This window comes from Rhinatrema bivittatum, chromosome 6 (assembly GCF_901001135.1).
Source record: "Rhinatrema bivittatum chromosome 6, aRhiBiv1.1, whole genome shotgun sequence".
Taxonomy (NCBI): Eukaryota; Metazoa; Chordata; class Amphibia; order Gymnophiona; family Rhinatrematidae; genus Rhinatrema; species Rhinatrema bivittatum.
In genome coordinates, this window is record NC_042620.1 from 15,272,322 (window position 1) to 15,296,121 (window position 23,800).

Genomic DNA, 23,800 nt, shown 5'->3' on the forward strand with positions numbered 1-23,800 from the left:
TGTGAGAGACAGAGGAGAAGGTTCTTACTGTGTTGGTTAGTGTGAAAGGAGAGTGAGAAGGAGCTTGCTTGTGTGTGTGTGTGAGAGAGAGAGTGAGAGAGCCGCTTGTGTGTGTGTGTTTGTGTGTGAGAGAAGGAGCTTGCTTGTGGTGTGTGTGTGTGTGTGAGAGTGAGAAGGAGCTTGCTTGGTGTGTGTGTGTGTGTGAGAGTGAGAAGGAGCCTGCTTGTGTGTGTGTGTGTGTGTGAGGGAGTGAGAAGGAGCCTGCTTGTGTTGTGTGTGAGAGAGTGAGAAGGAGCTTGCTTGTGTGTGTGTGTGTGTGTGAGAGTGAGAAGGAGCCTGCTTGTGTGTGTGTGAGAGCGTGAGAAGGACTGAATGTGTGAGTGAGAGAATGAGGAGCCTGCTTTGTGTTTGTGTGTGTATATGTGTTAGAGAGAATGAGAAGGAGCCTGTGTTTAGCGAAAGAAATGGGAAAGCCTTGCGTATCTGTGTGGTGACAAAGAAGGAGCCTACATATGTGTATGTGTGTGTGTGTATGTGTGTGCAAGGAAGGAGAACGTTTGTGCACCCCCCTTTCTCCTGCTGATCCATGACAATTTTAGGATGACTGGAAATCAAACATTCCTATGTATGAGGAGCAGGGTTTTTTTATCCTTACTAATTTTAATTATCGTGTGCTATTTGATGTGTGTCTCAAAAAGGAAAAAGATTTTAAAACATCATTTTTTTTTTAAATGTGAGCTTTTATTTATGGGATATTCTGTTCTTCAGCTGTTTTTAAATATTTGTTCTTTTTGAAGTATGGTTATACTATTATATTTTATATTTCTTGGTTTTATTGTTTGATGTTTTATGAGGCATAGTTAATGTTTCTGTTTTTTATATCTGGTTTGTTGTGGTTTCCAGTTCAGTTTTTGTCTGCATGTTTTTATTTATTTATGTACTTATTTTTATTTATACATGATGCTCTTTTTATTCTGTACCTGGTCATGGTGAGTCTGTTATGCCTGTCTCGGACCGAAGTGAGGTATTCTGTTATGGTATAGTTTCTATGTAGGGATCTATAGCGGCTTGGCAGGTTGTTTTCCTAATAGGAAATTTACGGCTTGCAGTGTTACCTTTTCATAGGGTAGGGTTGTTACTGTTTGAGTGCTGGCAGTTAGTGCTGTTTTGGTATGGGAGGTTTACTATATTGTAATTTAGTTTACTCCTGGCTTTCTGAGGGCCAGGCCCACACCCACCACATGTTACAATAGGCCTAATACCATACGAGTTCCAAGTGTCTTTTTTACTTTTTTAGCCAGGTTTTCTGTCTGGCACCACAGCAATGCATGTAAATATACTATACATGTCGTGGTATTTTTACTTCAGAAAAATGTACTTCATCCTTTTTTTCACGTATAATCTTATTGCAAATGCATAATTATTAACTCTGTACGTGTGCGTGGAGGATGGGACTGGGGGTTGCAAGGCTGTAAACTTTGCCTGGGGTGCCTGATACTCTTGCACCAGTCCTGGCTCCACGCGGGAAAGCGGAATTCAGTGAGAAGCTACGCTGTCACGAGCCAGACTCTCCCCAGCGGTGGTGCATACAGTCTTGTCCACGGCTTAACTTTCTTTTTCTTAAGTCCTGGAGGAATGCAGGTGGTGGTACGGATCACTTCAAGGCCCCCCTTCCCCAGGAGTTGGCAGGCAGGCAAGCAGGGCCTGGGGAATCCTAAAAGCAGCAGAGGGTGCAGCGCACGGTCAGGGAGAATGTGCTGGAGTGGGGGAAGGCCCTGAGACGTGGAGGCAGGGATGGGGGTGAAGCAGAAGGCGATGCCAGCGCAGTGGTAGTGAGGCTTCTGTCTGAGGCGGCTGGCTGGGCTGAACTTTGAGAGGAGCAGCTGGCTGTGGAGTAGGGTTGCCAACGTTTCCATAGACCAGGACTTGGACACTCGAGGACCGGTGAGGGGGGAGGCAGGTGGGTTGAAAAAAGGGCCCCCCCCTTGCATAAATGTATTCCCACTTCCCCTGAACCTAATCCAGCATCCGTAACTGAGGGCCCTCCAGTTCCTGCTGTTTTTATTAGAACTTGCTTTTTAGCCTGACCAAGCCCTGCGTTGTCCCTAGAAGCTGCCACTTGCATTTGTCCCAGGCCCCCGTTGGCACGAGCACTGGAAGAAGAGGCTGCAGCACTGGTAGGCCTGACCATGCCACGCATGCCATGCGAGTAGCAGAAGAGGCAGCAAAAGCTCACGTTAGGAAGAGGCGGCGGTGGAGGCCAGCAGTGAATGGGCCCCGTAACACCATGCGCGAGGATATTAGGTATTTACCAGGCAAACCTTACAGCCTCGAGCCCCCCGCTCCACTACACAGCCCTCTCCACACACAATTAAAAACGATGCATTTATAACAGATTTTACCTGAGAAAGAACATGCAAAGTACAGTCTTCTGAGGTAAAAATATCACAGCAATATGTATTTATATATAAATGTATTTTCATGCATCGCCGTGGTGCCAGCCGTAAAATCCTGTGCAAAAGATACTTGGAACCCATATGGCATTAGGCCTATTTCAACATGTGCTGGGTGTGTGAGTATTTATTTTATTTATTTATTTAGATTCTTTTGATATACCGATACTCAAGACTAGGGTCTTATCGTACCGGTTTACAGCGAGTAGCCCTCGGAAAGACATGAATTATGATACAATAAACCTCCTATACAAATACAGCACTCAAGCAGAAATAGGAGGTAACCCAGCAAATATTTCACCAGGCCCTAAAACACTAATACTTTCTTATTAGGAAAACAGAATAAGCCAGGCTACAGTAGATATATGTTAGCAGAATATCCCAGCTTGGTTACACATGCAGAAAACAGACATTTTTTGATTGTCTATTTACTAGTAAGAGCTAGACACTCCTTACACTTCTATTCTCTGTAGAAAAGCAGGGCTGAATTAGCCATGAGATGTGGGTGACGGCAGCTGATGGCGCCGAATCGACTTTGCTCTGAAGAGCTGAGTAGAACTTTTATTTTATTCTGTTGAGCATGTGCAGTAGTTCCCATGCGCGCACTGCCTCATGAGCCCCTCAGTCATTTTTTTGTGCTCACTGTTGTTCGGACATCTACCTCTCTCTCTCTGTCTTGCATTTTGCATCTCTTCATAGTTTTTTAATATTTCTCAGCCTCATTGCCTCGGCAGCCCCTTCAACAACATTTTTAAGTGCTATTCAAAAAAATGTCAGGATCCCAAAAAAAACAACTATAAGTGGGTTCAAGGACTGCATCTACAGAAGAACCGGGCTTACAAGATGGCCGAGCTCTGAGGCTATTGGTCCTCCTCTTCCTCTACAGCCTCATGGAGAAGTGAGTTCAATCATGCTTCCTAGCCACCGAAATCAGGCTCTGGGTCATGCAGCTGCAAAAGGTGTCAAGCTTCTGCTGGCAGAGAGCAGAGCAAACAAAACACTTCAGGCGTGCCAGAGATTCCTTGCACCACTGATGCAGGAGCACGAGGCTTTAATACGACCCAGGACCTACCCTCTTACGGTGTCATTGACACAGCCTGCTTTGGCGCCATCATTATTGGCACAATTGGCACTGTCAAATCACCAGTTCTCTGCGCCGTTGACACTTATCTTGACTAGGTCGGTGGCGACACTCTGTAGAAGCCTGAACACATTGGTGCAATCCTTGAAGATTAAGATCCCAATCATTGGGATTGTCGAAGCATACAGAATCTTGAGCTTCAAGAGGCAATTCAATTCAGGTCGCATCCTCTTTCCTAGTAAAAAGGATGTCACTGGCCCCACACAGAAGGGCTCCTTAGTAGTAGTACTGGGGATGATAGCTCTGAACTCCACTCCCTCGGAGTTGCGAGAAGCAGGGGGATTGAGTCAGGTTCAGGAGGTCCATTTTGCTGCCCCATCATGCAGTTTGGGGATGCCTCTCAAAGTGATGACCTGGTTATGGTGTCAGAGGAAAATGTCCGTTCCAGGTCCTGCCCAAGAGGTATAACCACTGGCCCACATCATGGAATTGTTCAAGGCCTGGTTCACAGCTCTGGTCACTAGAAATAAGAGGGCCAGACAACCATAAACCCAGCCTCCATTAACAGCCCCAGTGATCTCTAGCCTCCCCATTCTGGGCATTAGCCCACAGATGTCCCGCTATCTTGGGCACTTCCTCAGGGGCATATTGTCAGCCAGATAGTGAGTGAAGACTTGGGTTCTCCTCAGTTGTCCCCCTCAAGATCCCCTCCCAGGTCATTGTGGTGCTCCTTGGGGTTGTAGCTGAGAGTCTAACTGGATTGTGAACCTCAGGAAGGATCAACAGACATACCTTCCGACCCTTTACTGGATCCCCTGAACATTCTCACAAAGACTTATCTTAATCTAAATTCCTTGACAAGCTAGAAAAGGCACTCAACATTTGTGTTTGGGGGGGGACAAAGATCCCTGAGTGGAAGTCTTTGACATCTTGCATGTTCTGGAATAAGTTTCAGAACCAGCAGCCCTGCTGATTCACAAAAGCCTCTCAGAACTTCAGATGAGGATGTGGAAGTCCCTGGCTTCTTAAAAATTGGACCTGAAATACAGGGTACAACAGTCCATAGGATTTGGTGTAGTCCAATTGCTCCATCAATCAGTGGTGGTGGTAGAGATCACCTTGAAATGGGCTAAGAAATCAAGATTCTACTTAAAACACCCCTCCAGGGAACGACCCAAGGATTCTGGATGAGTTCAGCTGAATGTCCATATAGCTAACCACCAACTGTTTCTGGTCCAGTACCTACAAGACTGTATCAACAGGATGAAACCAGTGATAAGCAAGGATCGTGAAGCATGTTGAGCATCACCTTATCCATTCTGTACTCAAGTCTTTTGACACTGCAGCTAGGGGGTCGGCTGTATCCGTAGGGGTTCGTATTGTATGGATCCGAGCCAGTGGGCTAAGAGAGGATGTCCACAACAAATTGGTGAACATCCCTTATTTAGGAGACAAAGTATTTGGTGAAAAGCTCAGGAAGATCATCTCGAAGATTAAGGAAAAACATGTGGTCCTCCATTCATTGTTGTCCACTGGGGAACAATCTGCACAGCGTAAGATGTACTTCCCATCTAAACAGACATACTACCAGGGTCATCTTTTCTGACAGTATTCACGTTATCAGTTCCCTCTGCTGCAACAGCAACAGCTCATTTTGACGAGGGTACAACCTAGGGAGCTACATTAGCACAACCCACACCAGCAAAGCCAAGGCCGAGTTTTTGATAATCAATAAGCACCCCCAAAAAGCCCAACCGAAGCCCAGCCTTGGTTCTGACCAGCAGGTCCTCCAGTGGGGGGAAGGATCCAGATGCTTTTGAACAAATGGAAAAAGATCACCAAAGACTGCTGAGTCCTCAAGGTTGTGGAGTATGGATCTACTTGTGTTTATCCTAACCCTAGCTTCATCTCAGCATTCAGTTCTCAATCCAGATCTATCTTATGTGATTCTAATATGCTTCGATGAGTAGTAGAGCCAGTCCCATCCTAGAACGTGGCTAGGGGTTTTACTCCTGTTTACTCATCCCCAAGAAGCTGGGAGGCCTGAAGCCTATCCTGGATTTTTGAGGACTGAATGACTATTTGCTGCGGGAGAAATTCAGGATGAATGCCCACCACACTATCCTCCCCTTCATTCAACAGGGGGATTGGATGTGTGCTCTGGACCTGAGAGATACACATACCCACATCCTGATCTATTCTGTGCCGTTGTTTCCTCTGTTTTGTGGTGGACAAGTCCCACTACCAGTCCAAGGTCCACCCTTTTGGCCTGTTGGCCACACAGAGAATGTTAACAAAGTGCTTAACAGTGGTGGTGGTGGCATTCCTTCATCAACAAGGGGTTTGTGTCTTCTTGTACCTGGAGAATTGCTTGTGTTAGATTCACATCAAGAGATAGTTCTCAACACCTAGGATAGGACAATTGGCTTTCTTCAATTGCTAGGATTCCTCATCAATTATGCCAAGACAAACCTAGTTTTGACCCATTGAATCAAGTTCATTGGGAATTAGATAGACTCCATGGAGGAGAAGGCATTCCTTCCTGAGATCACTGCTGTCAACCTGGCATATTGCCCTCAGGCTCCGACCGGCTCCATCCTGGTGGTTTTGGGACACATGGCTGCATTGGTATATGTAGTGCCCTTCAACATGAGGCCTCTGTAGTAGGGCCTTCGATCTCAGTGGAATCAACTATTGAACCGCTATTTCTGCTGATGCCGATAGCCAAGGTGATGAGATCATCTTTCTGCTGATGGCTGAACCAGGAGGTTCTGGACAGTGGTTTCTCTCTTCGACCATTACAGTATCAGGTTATGCTGATCACTGATGCATCATTGACATTTGAGGAGCAAAGACTGACTGTGCTGGACTCGGGGGAAAAGTGGTCCAGGACAGAATGTTGGCTTTATATCAATTTGTTGGATTTGAGAACCATTTGAAATGCCCTCAGTCTTCTCCCACACTCTTCAAGGGATGAGAATTTTGATCCAAAAAACAATCAAGTGGTGATGCTCTGCATCAACAAATGGGGGGAGGGAGGAGCACAGGATCCTTGGCACTTTGTCAGGAAGCCCAAAAGATCTGGGAGTGGAAGATCAGCCACTGTGCTTCACTGTAAACAACTTACCTTCCAGGGATCACGTATATGTTAGTAGATCACCTCAGTCAGGTGTTCCTCACTCAGAAGTGGGCCCTGGATCAGTCAGTGGCAAGACGATCTTTTCCAATTCTGTGGCTGTCCCTCTGTTGACTTGTTCACCATGGAGAACAACAGTAAAGTCCAGAAGTTTTGCTCAGTTCATCAAAGCAGGTTCAGCTTGTGTCGGACGCCTTCCTAATCTCTTGGAAATAAAACCTTCTGTATGCAGCCTGCCACTTCCACTAGTAGCAAGGACAGTGATGAAAATACTCAAGGACAGAGCTTATCTCATCCTCTTCATTCCAGCCAGGCCCACATAAGTCTGGTTCTCCTTATCTCGTCAGGTTGTCAGTGCAACCTCTGATTCATCTAGGATCAAAATTGTGTTGTCACAGGAAAACGGCCAGCTGTTACTTCTGAGCCTTCCAGCCCTCAACCTGACAGCCTATATATCAGAAAAGCATTCGGCTTCAAATGGAGACAGTTCTCACTGTGGTGCCAAATGAGTTCTCTTGATCCATACACATGTAATCAAAGGGACTTACTTAAATACCTGCTTCATTTATTGTCCTCAGGCCTCAGTACTTTGTCTGTGAGAGTTGATCTCAGTGCTATAGCTGCCTATCACACACAAACAGAGGACAAGCCCATTTCCGTTCATCCATTAGTTTCCAGATTCACAAAGGAGTTATTGCATACTAAACATTGTTTCAAAACCTGGCTTTCCATGGGATCTCAGTGCACTTAATGAGGCCTCTTTTTGAACCACTGGAATTGGCCTTGTTGACGTTCCTTACATAGAAAGTTGTGTTCCTCATAGCCATATCGTCAGATGAGTCAGTGAACTTCAGGCCTTGGTTTTCTACTTACTGTACCTTCAGTTCTTCCTCAACAGAATGGTTCTCCTAAGTTTTTCTGCTAGTGCTTTATAAAGTGGGCAGCCCTCAGCTTGGGACTCCACATATGTAATGGCTAATTCAGCCCTGTTTGTCAATGGAGAAAATCATGTTTACTTACCGTAAATGATGTTCTCTGTAGACAGTAGGATGAATTAGCCTGACTCCCTGGAGTGCTGACTTTCTTCCTTATGCCACGCTACAAAAGGACTGAGGGGCTCTCGAGGCAACGTGCAATTGGGAACTACCGAACATGCTCAGTAGAGTTTAAAAAAATAAATAAACTCGAAAGAGAAGTCCATTCGGTGCCTTTGGATGATGTCACCCACATGTCATCGCTAATTCACCCTGCTGTCTATGGAGAACACTGTTTATGATGAGCGAACATGTTTTTTCTGGACACTACATTTCTTCGCCTCCTACTATATTGTGCGTCAATAATGCGGTTCCCAGTGACCTACAAACAAAGCAGAGAAAAACCTACCTGCAACCCCTTGTAAAGCCATGGAGTTTCCAGCAGGCATCCACGCTCCATGGCCACTTGGAACATTTTAGCAAGCTGCAAGCCAGAGTATTGAGGTATAACAATGTTGTAAGCGGTCGTCAATAACATCATTTGAAAAGGCTGCAGTTTGTTGAGGTACCATGGCTTTTTGCTGATGGATGGGTTTATCCCAATAAATGTGTTGTTTCTGTACAGATCTGTTTGTTGGCTGCCGCCTTCAGTTTAGAGATTGTATAGCGTAGGACTTAGTGTGTGCAGCACCAATCCATCACCCAGATGACTGACAAGCTTCCTGCCCTATAAAATAGTCTCGGACTAAAGTTATTTGCAGAATGAGTTCATCGTAGCTACATAAATCCCCTTCATTGGTAAACGAGGAGGTTGGAAGGTTTTTGCTGCCTGTTCAGTACATGAAACGGGGGGGTGCTGCCTTGTTAGTACTCCATGCCGGTAAACGGCGCCATTCCACCTGGCACCGAGGCGGAGGGGGCTGCCCACCAGCACCGGGCACTTTTGAGATGCTTCACTGAAGAGAAAAGCTAAAAAAAAAAATGAAAAAAATCAGCTTTAAAATGTGAATGGAGATCGCTATGAAGAAAAACAGTGTGCATGAGACCTGCCCCCTTGTGATGTCATCCAGCCCAGCGTCGAGCCGGGTAAACGACGCCATTCCACCTGGCGTCGTGCACCAGGCATCGCTCGCCGAAGGGGCGCAACAAAGGGGCACTCCCCTTTGTGCACCCCTTCTTGCAACCCTTGGTGCTACCTTTTTTCGTTTTTTTTTCTTTTTAACTTCTATGTTTCTTCCACTTTTGTTTACCTTTCTCTTTTTTCATAGTTGTTATCCCTTGTTAACAATTTTCATTGTTATTAATGTTAAATGTATTTGACAAAGGTAACTTTTTTCCTGCATCTCCTGTTTAATGTAAACCGGTATGATTTGTATATTATACAAGAATGTCGGTATATAAAAATTAAAAATAAATAAATAAATGTCTGAAACAAAGTATTTTTGGCACAAAGAGGAGTCTTCTTGAGATGGAGTAGGTGGCTGGCAATCCAAAATTCAAGCGGTATTCGCAGTGCTTTGTAGCCATTTGAATCAGCAAAGCCCCTTTGGGAGTCCGTGCTCCCCGATGAGCAGTGAGAACCGTTTCTCATCTAAATGTATCGCCAGCAGCGGGCTGATCTACTCCCACTCCCTCCCGAGTCCCTCGCTCACAAACACAGTCCTTGGGTTTTTCCCATATCCTCAGATTCCTTTTAGGTGGCAGGCGAGTCCCACGTTTCACCACGTGATTTTAATATCTGCTCCCTTTCATTGTGGGCCAGGATGCACTTTTCTTGTGGGCGCTGTTTAAATACCGACTGCATTTCTTGCTCGTAACGCCGCGCCTCTGTGTTTTTTTTTTTCTCTCCCCTAGTTATGGCACGCTCTCCCCCTGGCCTGGCCAAGACTCCTCTCTCAGCACTGGGGCTGAAGCCCCATAATCCAGCCGACATCCTGTTACAGCAGTCCGGAGGTGAGTAGCACCAGTCACCATTTATAATCATTGCATGGAATCAGCTGTGCTGTATTTACCTTAGGAAGCAGGAAGGGAGGATCGAGCTAATCCTGAAAACCTGAACCAGGTTAAAGGAAACCTAAGGGAGCAGTTGGACACTGGGGGTTGCCTGAGGGAAGTGTTGTAGCTGACCCAGAAGCCTGCGTCTTTAAGCATCCGTTAGCCTGCTAAAGACACCCGCTGTCATGTTGGTTTTCTTGTAACTAATTCCGCCGTCCTCCGGTGAACGTCTTCCAGCGGTGCAAACCCGTCCACTGGGTGCTGTGTAATCTGTCCAGGGTACACAAGCCAAGTAGTAAGTTCACACCCTAGAGAAAAGCGAACCTTGTCCTTTTGTTTGGAAAGCCTGGAAGCGCGCCACTTTCAGTCACCACCGCCGATGGCGTCCCCTGCCGGGCAGGAGCTGCAGCCTGAGCTCGACTGCTGGCGATGCCGTGCCGCAGTCAGAAGTCCTGGATGATGGCCCAGGATGGAAAAGGGATCATTTTAAACCATTAATGGCTAAACAAATATCTTTAAAGAAGGCTTTAGGGGGCAGATTGACACAACGTGAAGGTGGTCTCCCGGGCCAGATAGTACATACAGTACCAGGGTGAAAGGGAGAAGCAGGATGAGAGCTCTCCACCTGCCCCGAGCTAGCGGAGAGCCCAGTGTCCTTCCTTATCTGGGGGCAGATCCTGTTGGCAAGGCTTTTACCGTACAGTGTACCCGCCCCGATAACCTGGAGAGTGAGCCTGAATCCCACTCCCGGCCTGAGCTCATCCCCAGGCTTCGTGGCAGGGCTTCCTTTTCTGTTTTGCTCTGCCTGGGGAAAGGTTAGGGGTAAAGCCACTCTAGCTCTGTCTGTCTCTCTCCGCTCTCTCTCTTCCCGGCTCTCTCCTTTCCCCTGTCCTGTTCAGATTCATTACTGACATGTTAATGTGTCTGTGCTTCTCTCTCTCTCTCTCTCTCCCCTTCTCTTTTCACCTTACCGTCACCCACTCAAGCGTGTATTAGCAAAACCCCACCCCCCGGGAGGGCTCCCTTTCACCAGGGGTAAAATTGCATGACCCGTGCACATGGGTAGAGCTCTGGAGCTCTCTGGCGCGCTCGTTCCTGGGCTTCCCTTTCTCGGGTCCTCCTCTCTGTTTTAACTCTCTCTTTTATGTCTGTGCTTTCTCGTTCTTGTCTCTCTCTCTCTCTGTCTCTCTCTCCGTTTCTTTTCTGTCTCCCTCCTTCTGTCCTCTGCCCTCTTTTGGTTAGTTGTGCAAATGTTACTCCTAAACAGAAAGCTGCATGGCTGTTACCATAAATAAATAAATAATGGATCTGTGTTACTGTTTTTTTTTTCTCTCTTTCCTTCTCAATCCTTCCCCCTCTCTCTCTTCCTCGGAGGTAGACAGGTATACCCTAGTTCAGTTTGTTGAAGGTAAGGAGGTTTTCTACCACTAACTGCTTTGGTTGATGTAGCAGAGGATAATTGCCTGGGGAACAGATAATTAAGTAACCAGCTGGGATGGGAGTGAATGCCTTCATACTTTGCTTTGGTGATGAGGCGCTATAACATGTACTAAAGGTCTTGAAGCATCCAATGCATGACGGTTCCCACGGTGCGATCTTCTGTGGGATGCCTTGTTATAAAAGCAAAAGTCTCAATGTTTTTTAGTGGGATTTGCAGCCGTGGCATGGATCCAGCACTTGGCTTGCACCTGGTCAACAGGTCCCATAATCGTTCAAGGCCTACAGATATCCTACATTTAACCGTGAGCAGCCAAGGCCTCTCCTCTGCTATCACTGTCATAATTAGGAGGCCACACGGATGTGGCTCAGTAAGTCGTGCACATCACGGGGCCTTCACAAGAGCCACAGAGGCCGCAGAGTCTGTTGCAAGCTGGGTTTCTTCCACAGTGGGAACGTTTTCTGCATTGTGCAGGGAGTCAGTACGATAGACGACTCCATCGACAGCACCGCACCCTCTGCCCTGCCCTCCCCTCCGAGCCTGCATGAGAAACCAAACGGTTCTTCACACCAGTCAGGTTAGATTTGTCTCCACGCGTTCTCTGCGTGACGGCTATACTAGGGCAAGTCATGGACGGTATTACCAGTCAGCGCAGGACAGTAAATGAACATCGCTTTCAGCTTTCTCTCATGCTTACGGTGGTGCACCTTGTGATTTCTAAGATGTGAGCACTTTGAATGAACTGACGAGGGATAGGTTCAACTAAAAGAAAATAAGCCTGATATGTCTGACTTTTCTAAGTAACTGATGGCAGTAGAATATGTAATTGTAAACAAGTAATGAGACCGTCTTCAGGGCCAGCACTCCCCCTCCCCCACTCTCTGGTTTTATTAATGCTTTCCCTCATTTTCCTGCAGTTGTGTTGAAATTTGGCATCTCCCCTATGCTCTGCAGACGCAGGCATCTCCCTTTCCCATTTCGTGCCCGTAGCAAAGATCTGAAGATGGGGTGCAGAGCAGCTCTAGGAAGCCCATGTGATTGGCGGTTTCCGCTCATGCCTCAGTTCAGTGGCTTTTTTATTTTTTTAGATAATCAGTATTCAGTTACCACCTAAGAAAGGTAACCAGTGCCCAGTAACCGATTAATATTCGACCTCGGAAGGATGCCTCGTGTAGTATGACTTCCAGTAGATTCCATGCAGTCAGGAACCGCTCAGCTCTGCTTGGCTCACTTCTGCAGGACTAGCCTCATATTACATATCAACAAATACCCCCCCTCCCCCCCAGATGACAGTCTAGAACAGGGGTCCCCAAACCTGTCCTGGAGGGCCATCAGCCAGTCGGGTTTTTGGGATATCCTCAATGAATATGCATGAGAGAAAATGTGCATGCACTGCCTCCATAACATGCAAATTTTCTCTCATGCATATTCATTGTGGATATCCCAAAAACCCGACTGGCTGGTGGCCCTCCAGGACAGGTTTGGGGACCACTGGTCTAGAATGTCCCAGATCACAGTGGCAGTGATCTCCACCAACCTGATCATCCAGTTTCCCCCTGTCCATTTTATAATGAGCGGGTACAGGCAGTGGGAGAAGTTACCTGCCTAACGGAGAAACTTCCTCTGTTCTCCTTTGAGCAAGTGGTTGCGGTGTGAATGTTGAACATGGCGATTCCAAGCAGAAAGTCGTTTGGATGCAGGATCTGGAGACTCTGCAATGTTATGGCACTAATGCTATTCATAGAAGCAGGGAAGGTTGATATTACACGAAGGTTGGTCTGACAAACATCCAGGGAGATTCTGTAAAGGGCGTTTACTCCTTCTCAGCCTTTATCACAGCCAAGAGTGCCCTACCATGGTGGCCTTGGTTGCTGTTACAAACCTTGCAAGACTAAAATGAGCTTGGAACAGTCTTATTTGATTCCCTAAACCTGCTCTCTGAGCAGCGTGATCAACGTTCCAGTCATACTTATGACGTAAGGACGTATGCTTGTCCAATCAAATTGAGTGATTTTTCTCCCCTGGAGGTTTATGGTAATTAGATATTTATTCTTGCTGTGTGGTGAATATCAAAGTTTGTTGACCATATATTGAATGAAAGCAAAAGGAATACTGTATACGCCTTAAAGGAAAAGTTGCTGCTGTTTATAATATTTCTGTGAAAGACCAATAGAAAAACGCACGAGAAATGTATATAGAGGGATCTACTGTGTATGATGTCTAAAATACCTCAATCGTTATCACTTTCTTCAATAATGTTTTCTTTAATATAGGCTGATTAAATGCTGTATCGCCATCATTGATAATGATCTGTATACGTTTGAATCAATATCCAAGAACTAATAATATGTTACCGTCCACCCAACGGGGCCTCGTTTCAGACCATTTGGTCATTTCTCAGGGGATGTCTAACTTCTTTTGAAACGTCGAAGACTTAGCGCTAGTTTTCACCGACTCAACACTCTACTCCCGACTGGGCCTTAGAGTATGAAAACTAGCGCTAAGTCTTCAGCGTTTCAAAGGAAGTTCGACATCCCCTGAGGAAAGACCAAGCGGTCTGAAACGAGGCCCCGTTGGGCGAACGGTAACATAGGTGTATTGAGTGAATGACGGTCACAATAGTTTTGGACCGCGCATTTTTTCAAAAAAACAGTTTGGAAAAAAAAACAGCTTGAATGTTTCATCTTGATTTACACTGTCTCATGGAAGAACATTAGTTTGAGATATTGGTTGATGTAAAATTGCAAGTTTTTTATTGCACTTGACACGGTTAAAAAATACAAAAAATAAGGTTGGAGGTGGATAGTTGATGATTAGAAAAAAGTCTAAGCACCTTACCAAAGGGTGGTGATTATTGAATTGCTTATGAAACTTTCCACTCCTTCCTAAATAATTTTTTATAAAAATACTTGTGTATTAGTTCTTGGATATTGATTCAAACGTATACAGATCATTATCAATGACAGCGATATACCATTTAATCAGGCTAAATTAAAGAAAACGTTTTTGAAGGAGGTAATAACGATTGAAATATTTTGGACATAATATTTCTGTGGCATCATTGGTGTACACAGTTCTGTGTCTTCAATGTCCCAATCCCAAAGAGCTTGCAATCTAAGTCTAAGCTCATTCCTTGGGGAGCTCCTCAGGGAGGAGAGAGCTGGTCTTTGTCTGGGGATGGGGTGGATGGGGCTTGATTATTTTTAATGGGTTGTGCTTGTCAGGCTTAGTTTGTTAAGTTTGGGTTAGGGTTGGAGTAGGGAGTCCTGTCTTACTCAGTCTCTCGGTGGGAAGAGGAGGGGGTACTGATTGGGCAAATTTGGGACAGTGGAGATCATTGTTCTGATGATTATTCTATTGTACTTATTACTGTATGCTGTATACTGATTTTGTATTTATATGTCTTGTACGTTTTTTACTTATGTGTTGTGTGTTGACATTTTTTAACTGTAAGACACATTGTGTGGTCTTGCTAGACTGAAGGGACAGGATATTAAGTGGAAACAGAAATACTGTTGGAGGTGCTGGGGACTGCCTGTGGCAGTGTCTTGGAGACATTTTTTCTGACTGCAGAGTGGTAAGGGGATAAGGTGCTCGTAGATGTTCAAAGTTAAGGAATGGCCGCCCTTACCCAGCATATGAGACAAGATCACTTCTTGAGCCTTTTTATTTTTATGCAAAACGTTTGTGCTCACTACGGGGCAGGCGGTGACCCAAGAGTGTTATGGATGTTAAATTGACAAGAGGCACATTATAGGCTCTGAAGAGCAGAGGTTAAAGTAATTGTTAACATTGTGCATCTGTTTTTAAAGAGACAGGAATAATTTTGAGAGGTTGGTAGCGTCTACCCAACTATAGTTAGATGTGCTTCAGAATAAGACACCCCCTGAGACAGGCAGGGACTGGGAAAGTTACCTAGCTGGGTGAGTGTTTCTCCGAATAGACCCAGGTTGATTTATCCAACAAGACTTTCCAGGTAAGGTTTTCTGGCTGGTGCTGGACATCGGTGCTTGCTGAATAACGTTTAGCCACAACTTCAGAATGCCTCCCGCCCTGCCTCGTCTTATCCGGCTGAATTCTAGCTTTCCTGCCTAAGCCTTTGCAGCTGAGAGGGACAGGAAATGTAATCTGGGGGTTTGTCCTGAAAACTCAAAAGCTACCTGGGCAAAGCCTTTCGAATGCCGACAAACTGCAGGGTTTCAGGAGAGAAGCTGTTGGCTGACGAGAGCCCAGAGAGCATTTGTGAACAGCAGTGCTGGCAGCTCCAGTGACTGGGTCCTGACATTGTCACCACAGGCCAGGGTCCCTGTGCCCTGGATCCACGCAGAGAGCAGGAAGCCACCCTGCCCAGTGAGTGAGAAAGTCTCTGAAGTAGGGATGCGCAACCCTGAGGCTGAGCTCCTTAGAGGTCCTCAGCTTGTCTCTCCTTATAGCACACAGTTTAAAAAAAACCCAACACGTTGTCCAGGGGAAGCCAGAGTACTCATGATGGAGAGGGAGGGGTGCACTTTTAATTTCTCTATCTGCATTTACCTTGATGAAAGTTCTGTTGTGATCTAAAACATTGGAATATTTTCACTGGGCATTAAATTCCTTGAGACTTGGAGCTCTGGGTACGTAGCATTTTTCCTGTAGACTCAGAGATAAACCTTTAGCATTTCATTCTTAAAGGGTTTCTCGGAGGGATTCCGAGTGCTCTGAGACCAGAGGGAGGAAAACCCCAGTAAGCACCGATGCAGAGCAAAGATACAAAGCCGCAACGGGCTTCAGCAAAGCGGCTGGCGTTTCTGAGCTCCGCAGTGCTTCAAACCACTTATAAACCTTGAGAGTGGAAACTCAGAAGGGTCTTAGGCAAGAATGCTGAAAGGCGTATGGAAGATATACATCATTAACATGCGTCTGCTCTCCTTCAGAAGCAGGGCTGGGAAGAGGTAAATAGGCTAAGCCCTGAAGTGTGAAAGCCCCAAACCAGCACTACAATAACGGGCATCTCAGAGACTGGAAGTAGGAGAGAGAGATTAATGAAAAAGTTAATGGAAGAAAAGAGAGAAGAAAACAAAAGCACAATATCAGCTGGAAAGGCGTCATCTTGGAGAATTGTGCATGTAATTTTCAGAGACGTAGGCAGGGGTATTGCATGTAAAATTGGCATACAGACGCATACGCCTTTGCACATGGTAAGGGAATTTTCAGATGGGCGGGAATGCGCAGGGAAGGTCTGAAAGTACGTGCACGTTTCTGTATTTCATAAACGGAGAGCACACACATATCTCATCAAGCACGCGTGCCTGCCTTCATACCTGCTAATCAAATCACGGATATTAAATCTGACTTCTCTTTTCACTGCAGTTTTTGGGTGAGGGTCTACAGCAAGTAATGGAGGGTATAGGTGAGCTGGTGGAGCTCTTAGCAAACTGCTGCTTGGAAGTAGGCACACAAGCATTTTCTTTAATGAGATAAAAACATTATAAAAAACTGAGGATCATTACATGTGCATGTTACAATTATTTAGCATGTAAAATATGTGTTTACTTCTGTAAAATAGATAAATAAACTATGAGGATCCCTGCTTTAAAAGATATACGTATACTAAAAAATCTGCACATTCTTTCTGGGCGGTGATAGGTGGTATTTTATAAATGTGTGGCTCCTGCTGCACAGTTTATAACTTTAGGTGCTCCTCCTTATGGATGTATGTGCTGAGCTCTGCACACTGTTGAAAATTACCTTCTCAGCTTCTGACAATAAAATCACTGACTTGAAAGCCATCGTAACAGAGACAGCGTTAACGTGTTTAAAATCATGAGAGGTCTAGAACGGGTAGATGTGAATCGGTTATTTACTCTTTCGGATGGTAGAAAGACTAGGGGGCACTCCATGAAGTTAGCATGGGGCACATTTAAAACTAATCGGAGAAAGTTCTTTTTTTACTCAACGCACAATTAAACTCTGGAATTTGTTGCCAGAGAATGTGGTTAGTGCAGTTAGTATAGAAGAAAATTATTACTTACCTGCTAATTTTCGTTCCTGTAGTACCATGGATCAGTCCAGACAGTGGGTTATGTCCCCAATCCAGCAGATGGAGTCAGCACAAGCTTTGAGGGGGCGTATCCATATATACTACTACCCCCTCTGCAGGAGTTCAGTATCGAGTATATCAAAGCCCGAGTAGAAACCCCCGAAGGATCAAGTTTGTGGAAACAGATAATTAAAACAATTGTAACCGCAACAAGTACAGTAACTGCAAACATGGGTACTTGCCAGGTTCTTATGGCCTGGATTTGCCACTGTTGGAAACAGGATGCTGGGCTTGATGGACCCTTGGTCTGACCCAGTATGGCATTTTCTTATGTTCTTATCCTACCAACTTGTAGGGAGTTGTGAAAAACAGCAAAAAGGAAACGACTGTGAAGACACAGAGCACTATGAACAGGAAATAGCGCAGAGCTGAGCAGGACCAAGAACCCAAAACGTGGTGGGCGTCTGGACTGATCCATGGTACTACAGGAACGAAAATTAGCAGGTAAGTAATAATTTTCTTTTCCCTGTACGTACCTGGATCAGTCCAGACAGTGGGATGTACCCAAGCTTCCCTAAACCGGGTGGGGTCCTGCGAGGCCTGCTCGGAGAACCTGCTCGCCAAAGTGTCCAGAGACTGAAGAGGCGAGGTGCAGACGATAGAGCCTCGAGAACGTGTGTAACGATTTCCAGGTGGCTGCTCTACAAATTTCTTGCGAGGATACCGAGCGAGACTCCGCCCAGGAAGCCGCCTGAGAACGTGTAGAATGCGCTACAATGCCGGGTGGGGGAATCCGTCCCGCCCCAATGTAGGAAGCAGCAATGCCGGCCTTCAACCATCTGGCAATGGTAGCCTTCGAGGCCTGAGACCCCTTCTTAGGTTCGGACCAGAGTACGAAGAGATGGTCAGAGATCCGGAACTCATTTGTAGCCTCCAGATAGAGGCGCAGAGTGCGCTTGACATCCAAAAGACGGAGCGTCTTCGGCTCTGAGGAGGAGAAGGACGGCAGCTCCACCATCTGGTTCACATGGAATGCAGAAACCACCTTCAGCAGGAAGGAGGGAACGGTGCGAAGCGAAACACCAGAGTCGGAAAAACGGAGATAAGGCTCTCTACACGACAGAGCCTGCAGCTCCGAGATGCGTCGAGCGGAACAGATGGTCACAAGAAATACAGTCTTGAGAGTGAGATCCTTTATCGTTGCGCTGCGCAGCGGCTCGAACAGTGGTCCCGACAGGGAGCGAAGCACAAGGTTAAGACTCCAGGAGGGACAAGGGTCCCGCAACGGAGGACGCATATGCTTGACACCCTTGAGAAAACGAGCAATGTCAGGGTGCTGTAGAAGAGAGCCCCCATCGCTCAACAGCGAGCCAAGGGCGGCCACCTGAACCCGTAGTGAATTATAGGCGAGCCCTTTTTCCACCCCCGCCTGTAGAAACTGAAGGATCTGAGGTACAGAAGCCTTAGCGGGTCTCGTGGCCTGGCTGGTACACCACAGCTCGAACACCTTCCAGACCCGAACATAGGCCGCCGACGTCGATGTTTTTCATGCCCGCAATAGCGTGGATACTACCGCCTCCGGGTAGCCCCGACGCCGGAGGCGGCGCCTCTCAAAAGCCAGGCCGCAAGACAGAAGAGTTCTGCCTGCTCGAAAAATACCGGGCCCTGATGTAGGAGCTGGGGGAGGTGCCCCAGCCTGATTGGCCCGTTGATCACCAGCTGTAGCAGGTCCGCAAACCAGGGTCGCCTGGGCCATTCCGGGGCGACGAAGACCACGGTCCCCTGATGGCTTTCTATTCTGCGGAGTATCCTGCCCACCAGAGGCCACGGTGGAAAAGCGTAGAGCAGAAGATGTGGGGGCCACGGAAGGACCAGGGCATCCACTCCCTCCGCGCTGCGCTCTCTCCGGCGACTGAAGAAGCGTGGAGCCTTGGCGTTGAGAGCGGACGCCATCAGATCCAGGTGGGGGGCCCCCCACCGATGGACGATAAGTTGCATCGCTTTGTCGGAGAGAGACCACTCTCCTGGGTCCAGCAGTTGATGACTGAGGAAGTCCGCCTGGACGTTGTCCACCCCGGCGATGTGCGAGGCCGCTAGCCGGACGAGATGACGCTCCACCCATTGCATCAGTAGCGCCGCCTCGAGCGCTACCTGCGGGCTGCGCGTGCCTCCTTGTCGGTTGATATAGGCCACGGTGGTAGCGTTGTCCGATAGAATTCTGACTTCCCGGTTCCGAAGAAGCGGGAGGAAATGTCGCAGAGCTAGCCGGACCGCCCTGGTTTCCAGACGGTTGATTGACCACTTCTCCTCCACCGCGGACCACGTCCCCTGCGTGGCGCTTCGATCGCATACTGCACCCCAGCCTGCTAGACTGGCATCGGTAGTCACCACCACCCAATTTGGCAGATCGAGGGACACGCCCTGGGCCAGGTTCGGCGGATCCAACCACCAGCCCAGACTGTCCCTGGCATTCTGCGGGAGCCGGAGAATCATCTGGTAGTCCTGTGATACTGGTTTCCACCGGGAGAGGAGCGCCCACTGTAAGGTCCTGAGGTACGCGAAAGCCCAAGGTACAAGGTCGATGGTGGACCCCATCACTCCCAGGAGTTGTAGGTAGTCCCAGGAGGTGGGCTCTGGTAATGCAGAGAACCGTCGTGTGTGATCCCGCAAGGATTGAGCCTTGTCCTGGCGCAGAAAAACTTTGCCCAGTAGGGTGTCGAAGGTCACCCCCAAGAAATCCAAGCGTTGCGAGGGAGTGAGGGAGCTCTTGGAGAAGTTCACTACCCATCCCAGGGAATGTAGAAACCGTACTACTCGAGTCACCGCTGAGCGTCCATGATCGAATGACTTCGCCCGGATGAGCCAATCGTCCAGATAAGGATGAACCAGGATGCCTTCCTTCCGGAGGGCTGCAGCCACGACTATCATGATCTTGGTGAAGGTGCGCGGCGCCGTCGCCAATCCGAACGGGAGAGCCGTGAACTGAAAATGCTGGTCCAGGATTTTGAAACGAAGGGAAACGGTGGTGGTCCGGGCGGATGGGAATGTGCAGGTAGGCCTCCGTTAAGTCCAGGGAGGCAAGAAACTCCCCCCGATGTATCGCCGCAATCAGTGATCCGAGCGTTTCCATGCGGAACCGAACGACTCGAAGGGATTTGTTGACTTCCTTGAGGTCCAGTATAGGCCGGAAGGAACCGTCCTTCTTTGGCACGACGAAATAGATGGAATAGTGGCCCGAGCCCACCTCTCCGAAGGGCACGGGCGGAATAGTGCCTATCTCCCGGAGTCTGTCCAGAGTCAGCTGCACCGCCCTTCTTTTGAGGTCCGAGCCACAGGGAGAAAAGATGAACCTTCCCTGCGGAGGGCGGACAAATTCCAATGTGTAGCCGTGTTTTATGGTATCCAGGACCCACTGGTCCGAGGTGATCCGCGCCTACTCCGCGTAGAAAAACGTTAGCTGGCCCCCAATCCTGGGGACAGAGGAGTGGGCGAGACTGGCATCATTGTGAAGACTTGTTAGAGGGGTTCCCGGGTCCGGGAGTAGTGCGTGCGGGCCGACGCCCGCGAAAGGAGCGCGACCAGGGCTGAGACCTGGGGGCGGATGGCCGGGCGGCCACCTGTCTGTATCCCCTGTAGCGCCGCTGCGCTCTGGCTCTGGTCCGAGAAGAAGAAAAACGCTCTGGATGGACGAAACCTATCCTCCGGCAGCCGATAAACAGCGTTCTCCCCCCAGGGACTTGATGATCTGATCCAAATCCTCCCCGAAGAGGAACTTGCCCCTGAAGGGGAGAGAGCCCAGACTGGACTTCGAGGACGTATCTGCCGCCCAGTTGCGTAGCCATAGTAGTCGGCGTGCCGCCACTACTGAAACCATGGATCTTGCGAGGACCCGAAAAAGATCGTACGAGGCATCCGCCCCATACGCCACCGCGGCCTCCAGTCGATCCGCCTGGGCAGCCTCATCATCCGGCAGATTCTGAGACGTGAGGAGTTGTTGTACCCAAAGGAGACTAGCCCGCTGGGCAAGCGAACTGCACATCACCGCCCGCATGCCAAGCGCGGAGACCTCGAAGACCCGCTTAAGGAAAACCTCCAACTTACGATCCTGTGTGTCTCGCAATGCCGCACCTCCCGTTACTGGGATAGTCGTCCTCTTCGTGACCGCCGATACTGCGGAGTCCACCTTTGGGACCTTGATGAGGTCCAAAAAATCTTCAGGGAGCGGGTACAGCTTTTCCATCGCCCGGCTGCTCTTCAGGGAGGCCTCCGGGGTGTCCCATTCCCTGGTGAGAAGTTGTAAAAGCGAGTCATGGATAGGAAAAGCCCGAGCCCTCTGCCGAAGCGCCACCAGGACTGGATCTCCCTTCTTTGAGGAGGTGACGACAGCGGGAGCCACTGGAGCAGGCGGGTCCGGTGGAGGGTCCAATCTAATTCCTGAATGATCTGCGGGATGAGGTCGTCCAGTTCTTCCCTCTGGAAGAGGCGTAGGGTACGCGGATCATCCCCTTCTTGCGTGCCGTCCCCTTGGCCCCCGTCCGGGAGGTCAGGTCCCTGTCCCGCTGGGTCGGGCACCGCCCCCACTGCCGCTGGCGCCGAACGGACCCGAGTAGGAGGACGTGAGGCCCCCGCTTCCGAAGGGTCGGGGGGGGCCGGCGCCGAGGGCGACATCCGTGGGATCTTAGGGGGGGGGGGGTCCCACAGGTGTGTCCAGCCCCTGTAGATAAGCGGTATGCATGAGCAGGATAAACTCCGGAGAGAATCCCGGCCTGCCCGGGTGCGTTTCGAGGGGCGGCGTGGTTCCTGCTCTCTGGCTCTGGGTGCTTGGCTCCTGCACCAGAATCGGGGGGGCGCCCCCGCTTGTAGGGTCTTCCCGAGAGACGTTCTCCCTCGTGTCCTGCGCCACCGGGCGCTCAGAATGTAAGCTGGCCCCCGTTCCCGCCAAAAATGGCGGAAGTGGCCGGCCCGCGCCGCCCGGGCAAAAAAAGAAAATTCAGTAAGGGACTGTGAGGAACCTTCCCCCTCGGGAAGGCATCGTGCACAGATGCCCTCCCGGGAAATCCGGGACCCCAGGTCGCCGCAGGCCGCACAGGGAAGGTGCGTGTGTGTACGTGAGAGAGGGAGCCTGTGTGAGGGAGTGTGTGTATATGAGAGAGGGAGCCTGTGTGAGGGAGTGTGTGTATATGAGAGGGACAGAGGGAGCCTGTGTGAGAGAGGGGTCTAACTGTGGGATTGGAGGGTGGGGGATTGAAATAGAGGGGAAGGAGTTGAGCCTGGAGTTGGAGGGGAGATGGAATGGAGAGCGGAGGAGTTGGGGCCTGAGAGGGCAGAGTGAAAGAGGTGTGGCTAAGGGAGTACGGAGAGAGGTGGAAGGGCCACTCTTACAGTGAACTTCTAGAGGAATATTTAAAACTCTGCATCTTTAGTAATAACTTTTCTGTATTACATAATACATTAATTACTCAGAGATTGTGATGTGTATCCTGTTATTTTAACCAATATAAATGATGGTAGAATTTTACATTTTTGTGCGCAGAATTTCCTCAGGAATAGCATCTGCTATTTCACATGTGTAACTGCAAAAGTTTACGTGCGCAACGTTTGCAAATTCAGCTTAAAATCTACTTGGTTAATAACAGTTTATGGACTGCTCCAGGAACTTGTCAAAATCATTTTTAAAGCCAATTATGCTAACTTCCTTAACCACATCCTCTGGCAATGAATTCCAGAGCTTAATTGCATGTTAAGTAAAAAAGATTTTTCTCCAAATTGTTTTGAAGTGCTACTTACTTACTAACTTCATGGAGTGCCCCCTAGTCTTTGTATTTTTTGAAAGAGTAAATAACCGATTCACATCTACCCGTTCTAGACCTCTCATGATTTTAAACACCTCTATCATATCCCCCCTCAGCTGTCTCTTCTCCAAGCTGAAAAGTCCTAACCTCTTTAGTCTTTCCTCATAGGGGAGCTGTTCCATCCCCTTTATCATTTTGGTTGTCCTTCTCTGTACCTTCTCCATCGCAAATATATCTTTTTTGAGATGCAGCGACCAGAATTGTACACAGTATTCAAGGTGCGGTCTCACCATGGAGCGATACAGAGGCATTATGACATTTTCCGTTTTATTCACCATTCCCTTTCTAATAATTCCCAACATTTTGTTTGCTTTTTTGACTGCCGCAGCACACTGAACCGACGATTTCAATGTGTTATCCACTATGACACCTAGATCTCTTTCTTGGGTTGTAGCACCTAATATGGAACCTAACATTGTGTAACTATAGCATGGGTTATTTTTCCCTATATGCATCACCTTGCACTTATCCACATTAAATTTCATCTGCCATTTGGATGCCCAATTTTCCAGTCTCACAAGGTCTTCCTGCAATTTATCACAATCCGCTTGTGATTTAACTACTCTGAATAATTTTGTATCAGCTGCAAATTTGATAACCTCACTCGTCGTATTCCTTTCCAGATCATTTATATATATATTGAAAAGCACCGGTCCAAGTACAGATCCCTGAGGCACTCCACTGTTACATTCCTCCACTGAGAAAACTGACCATTTTTATTCCTACTCTCTGTTTCCTATCTTTTAACCAGTTTGCAGTCTACAAACTCGCAATCCACAGATTTACGCACATTAAATCCACTTTGAAAATTATGCCATCCAATTTACCCATATAATTTACACCTTCTAACAT

The 23,800-nt window shown here is 48.0% G+C and overlaps 1 protein-coding gene across 1 annotated transcript in view; it reads left to right on the forward strand.

Moving 5' to 3' along the window:
• TNS1 (tensin 1) overlaps nucleotides 1-23,800 on the forward strand; it is a gene marked incomplete in the record, with an annotated part of 1,098,810 nt that overhangs the window by 1,008,271 nt on the left and 66,739 nt on the right. The window contains 1 exon segment of the mRNA XM_029605104.1: nucleotides 88-109. Coding sequence (XP_029460964.1) covers nucleotides 88-109 — 22 coding nt within the window.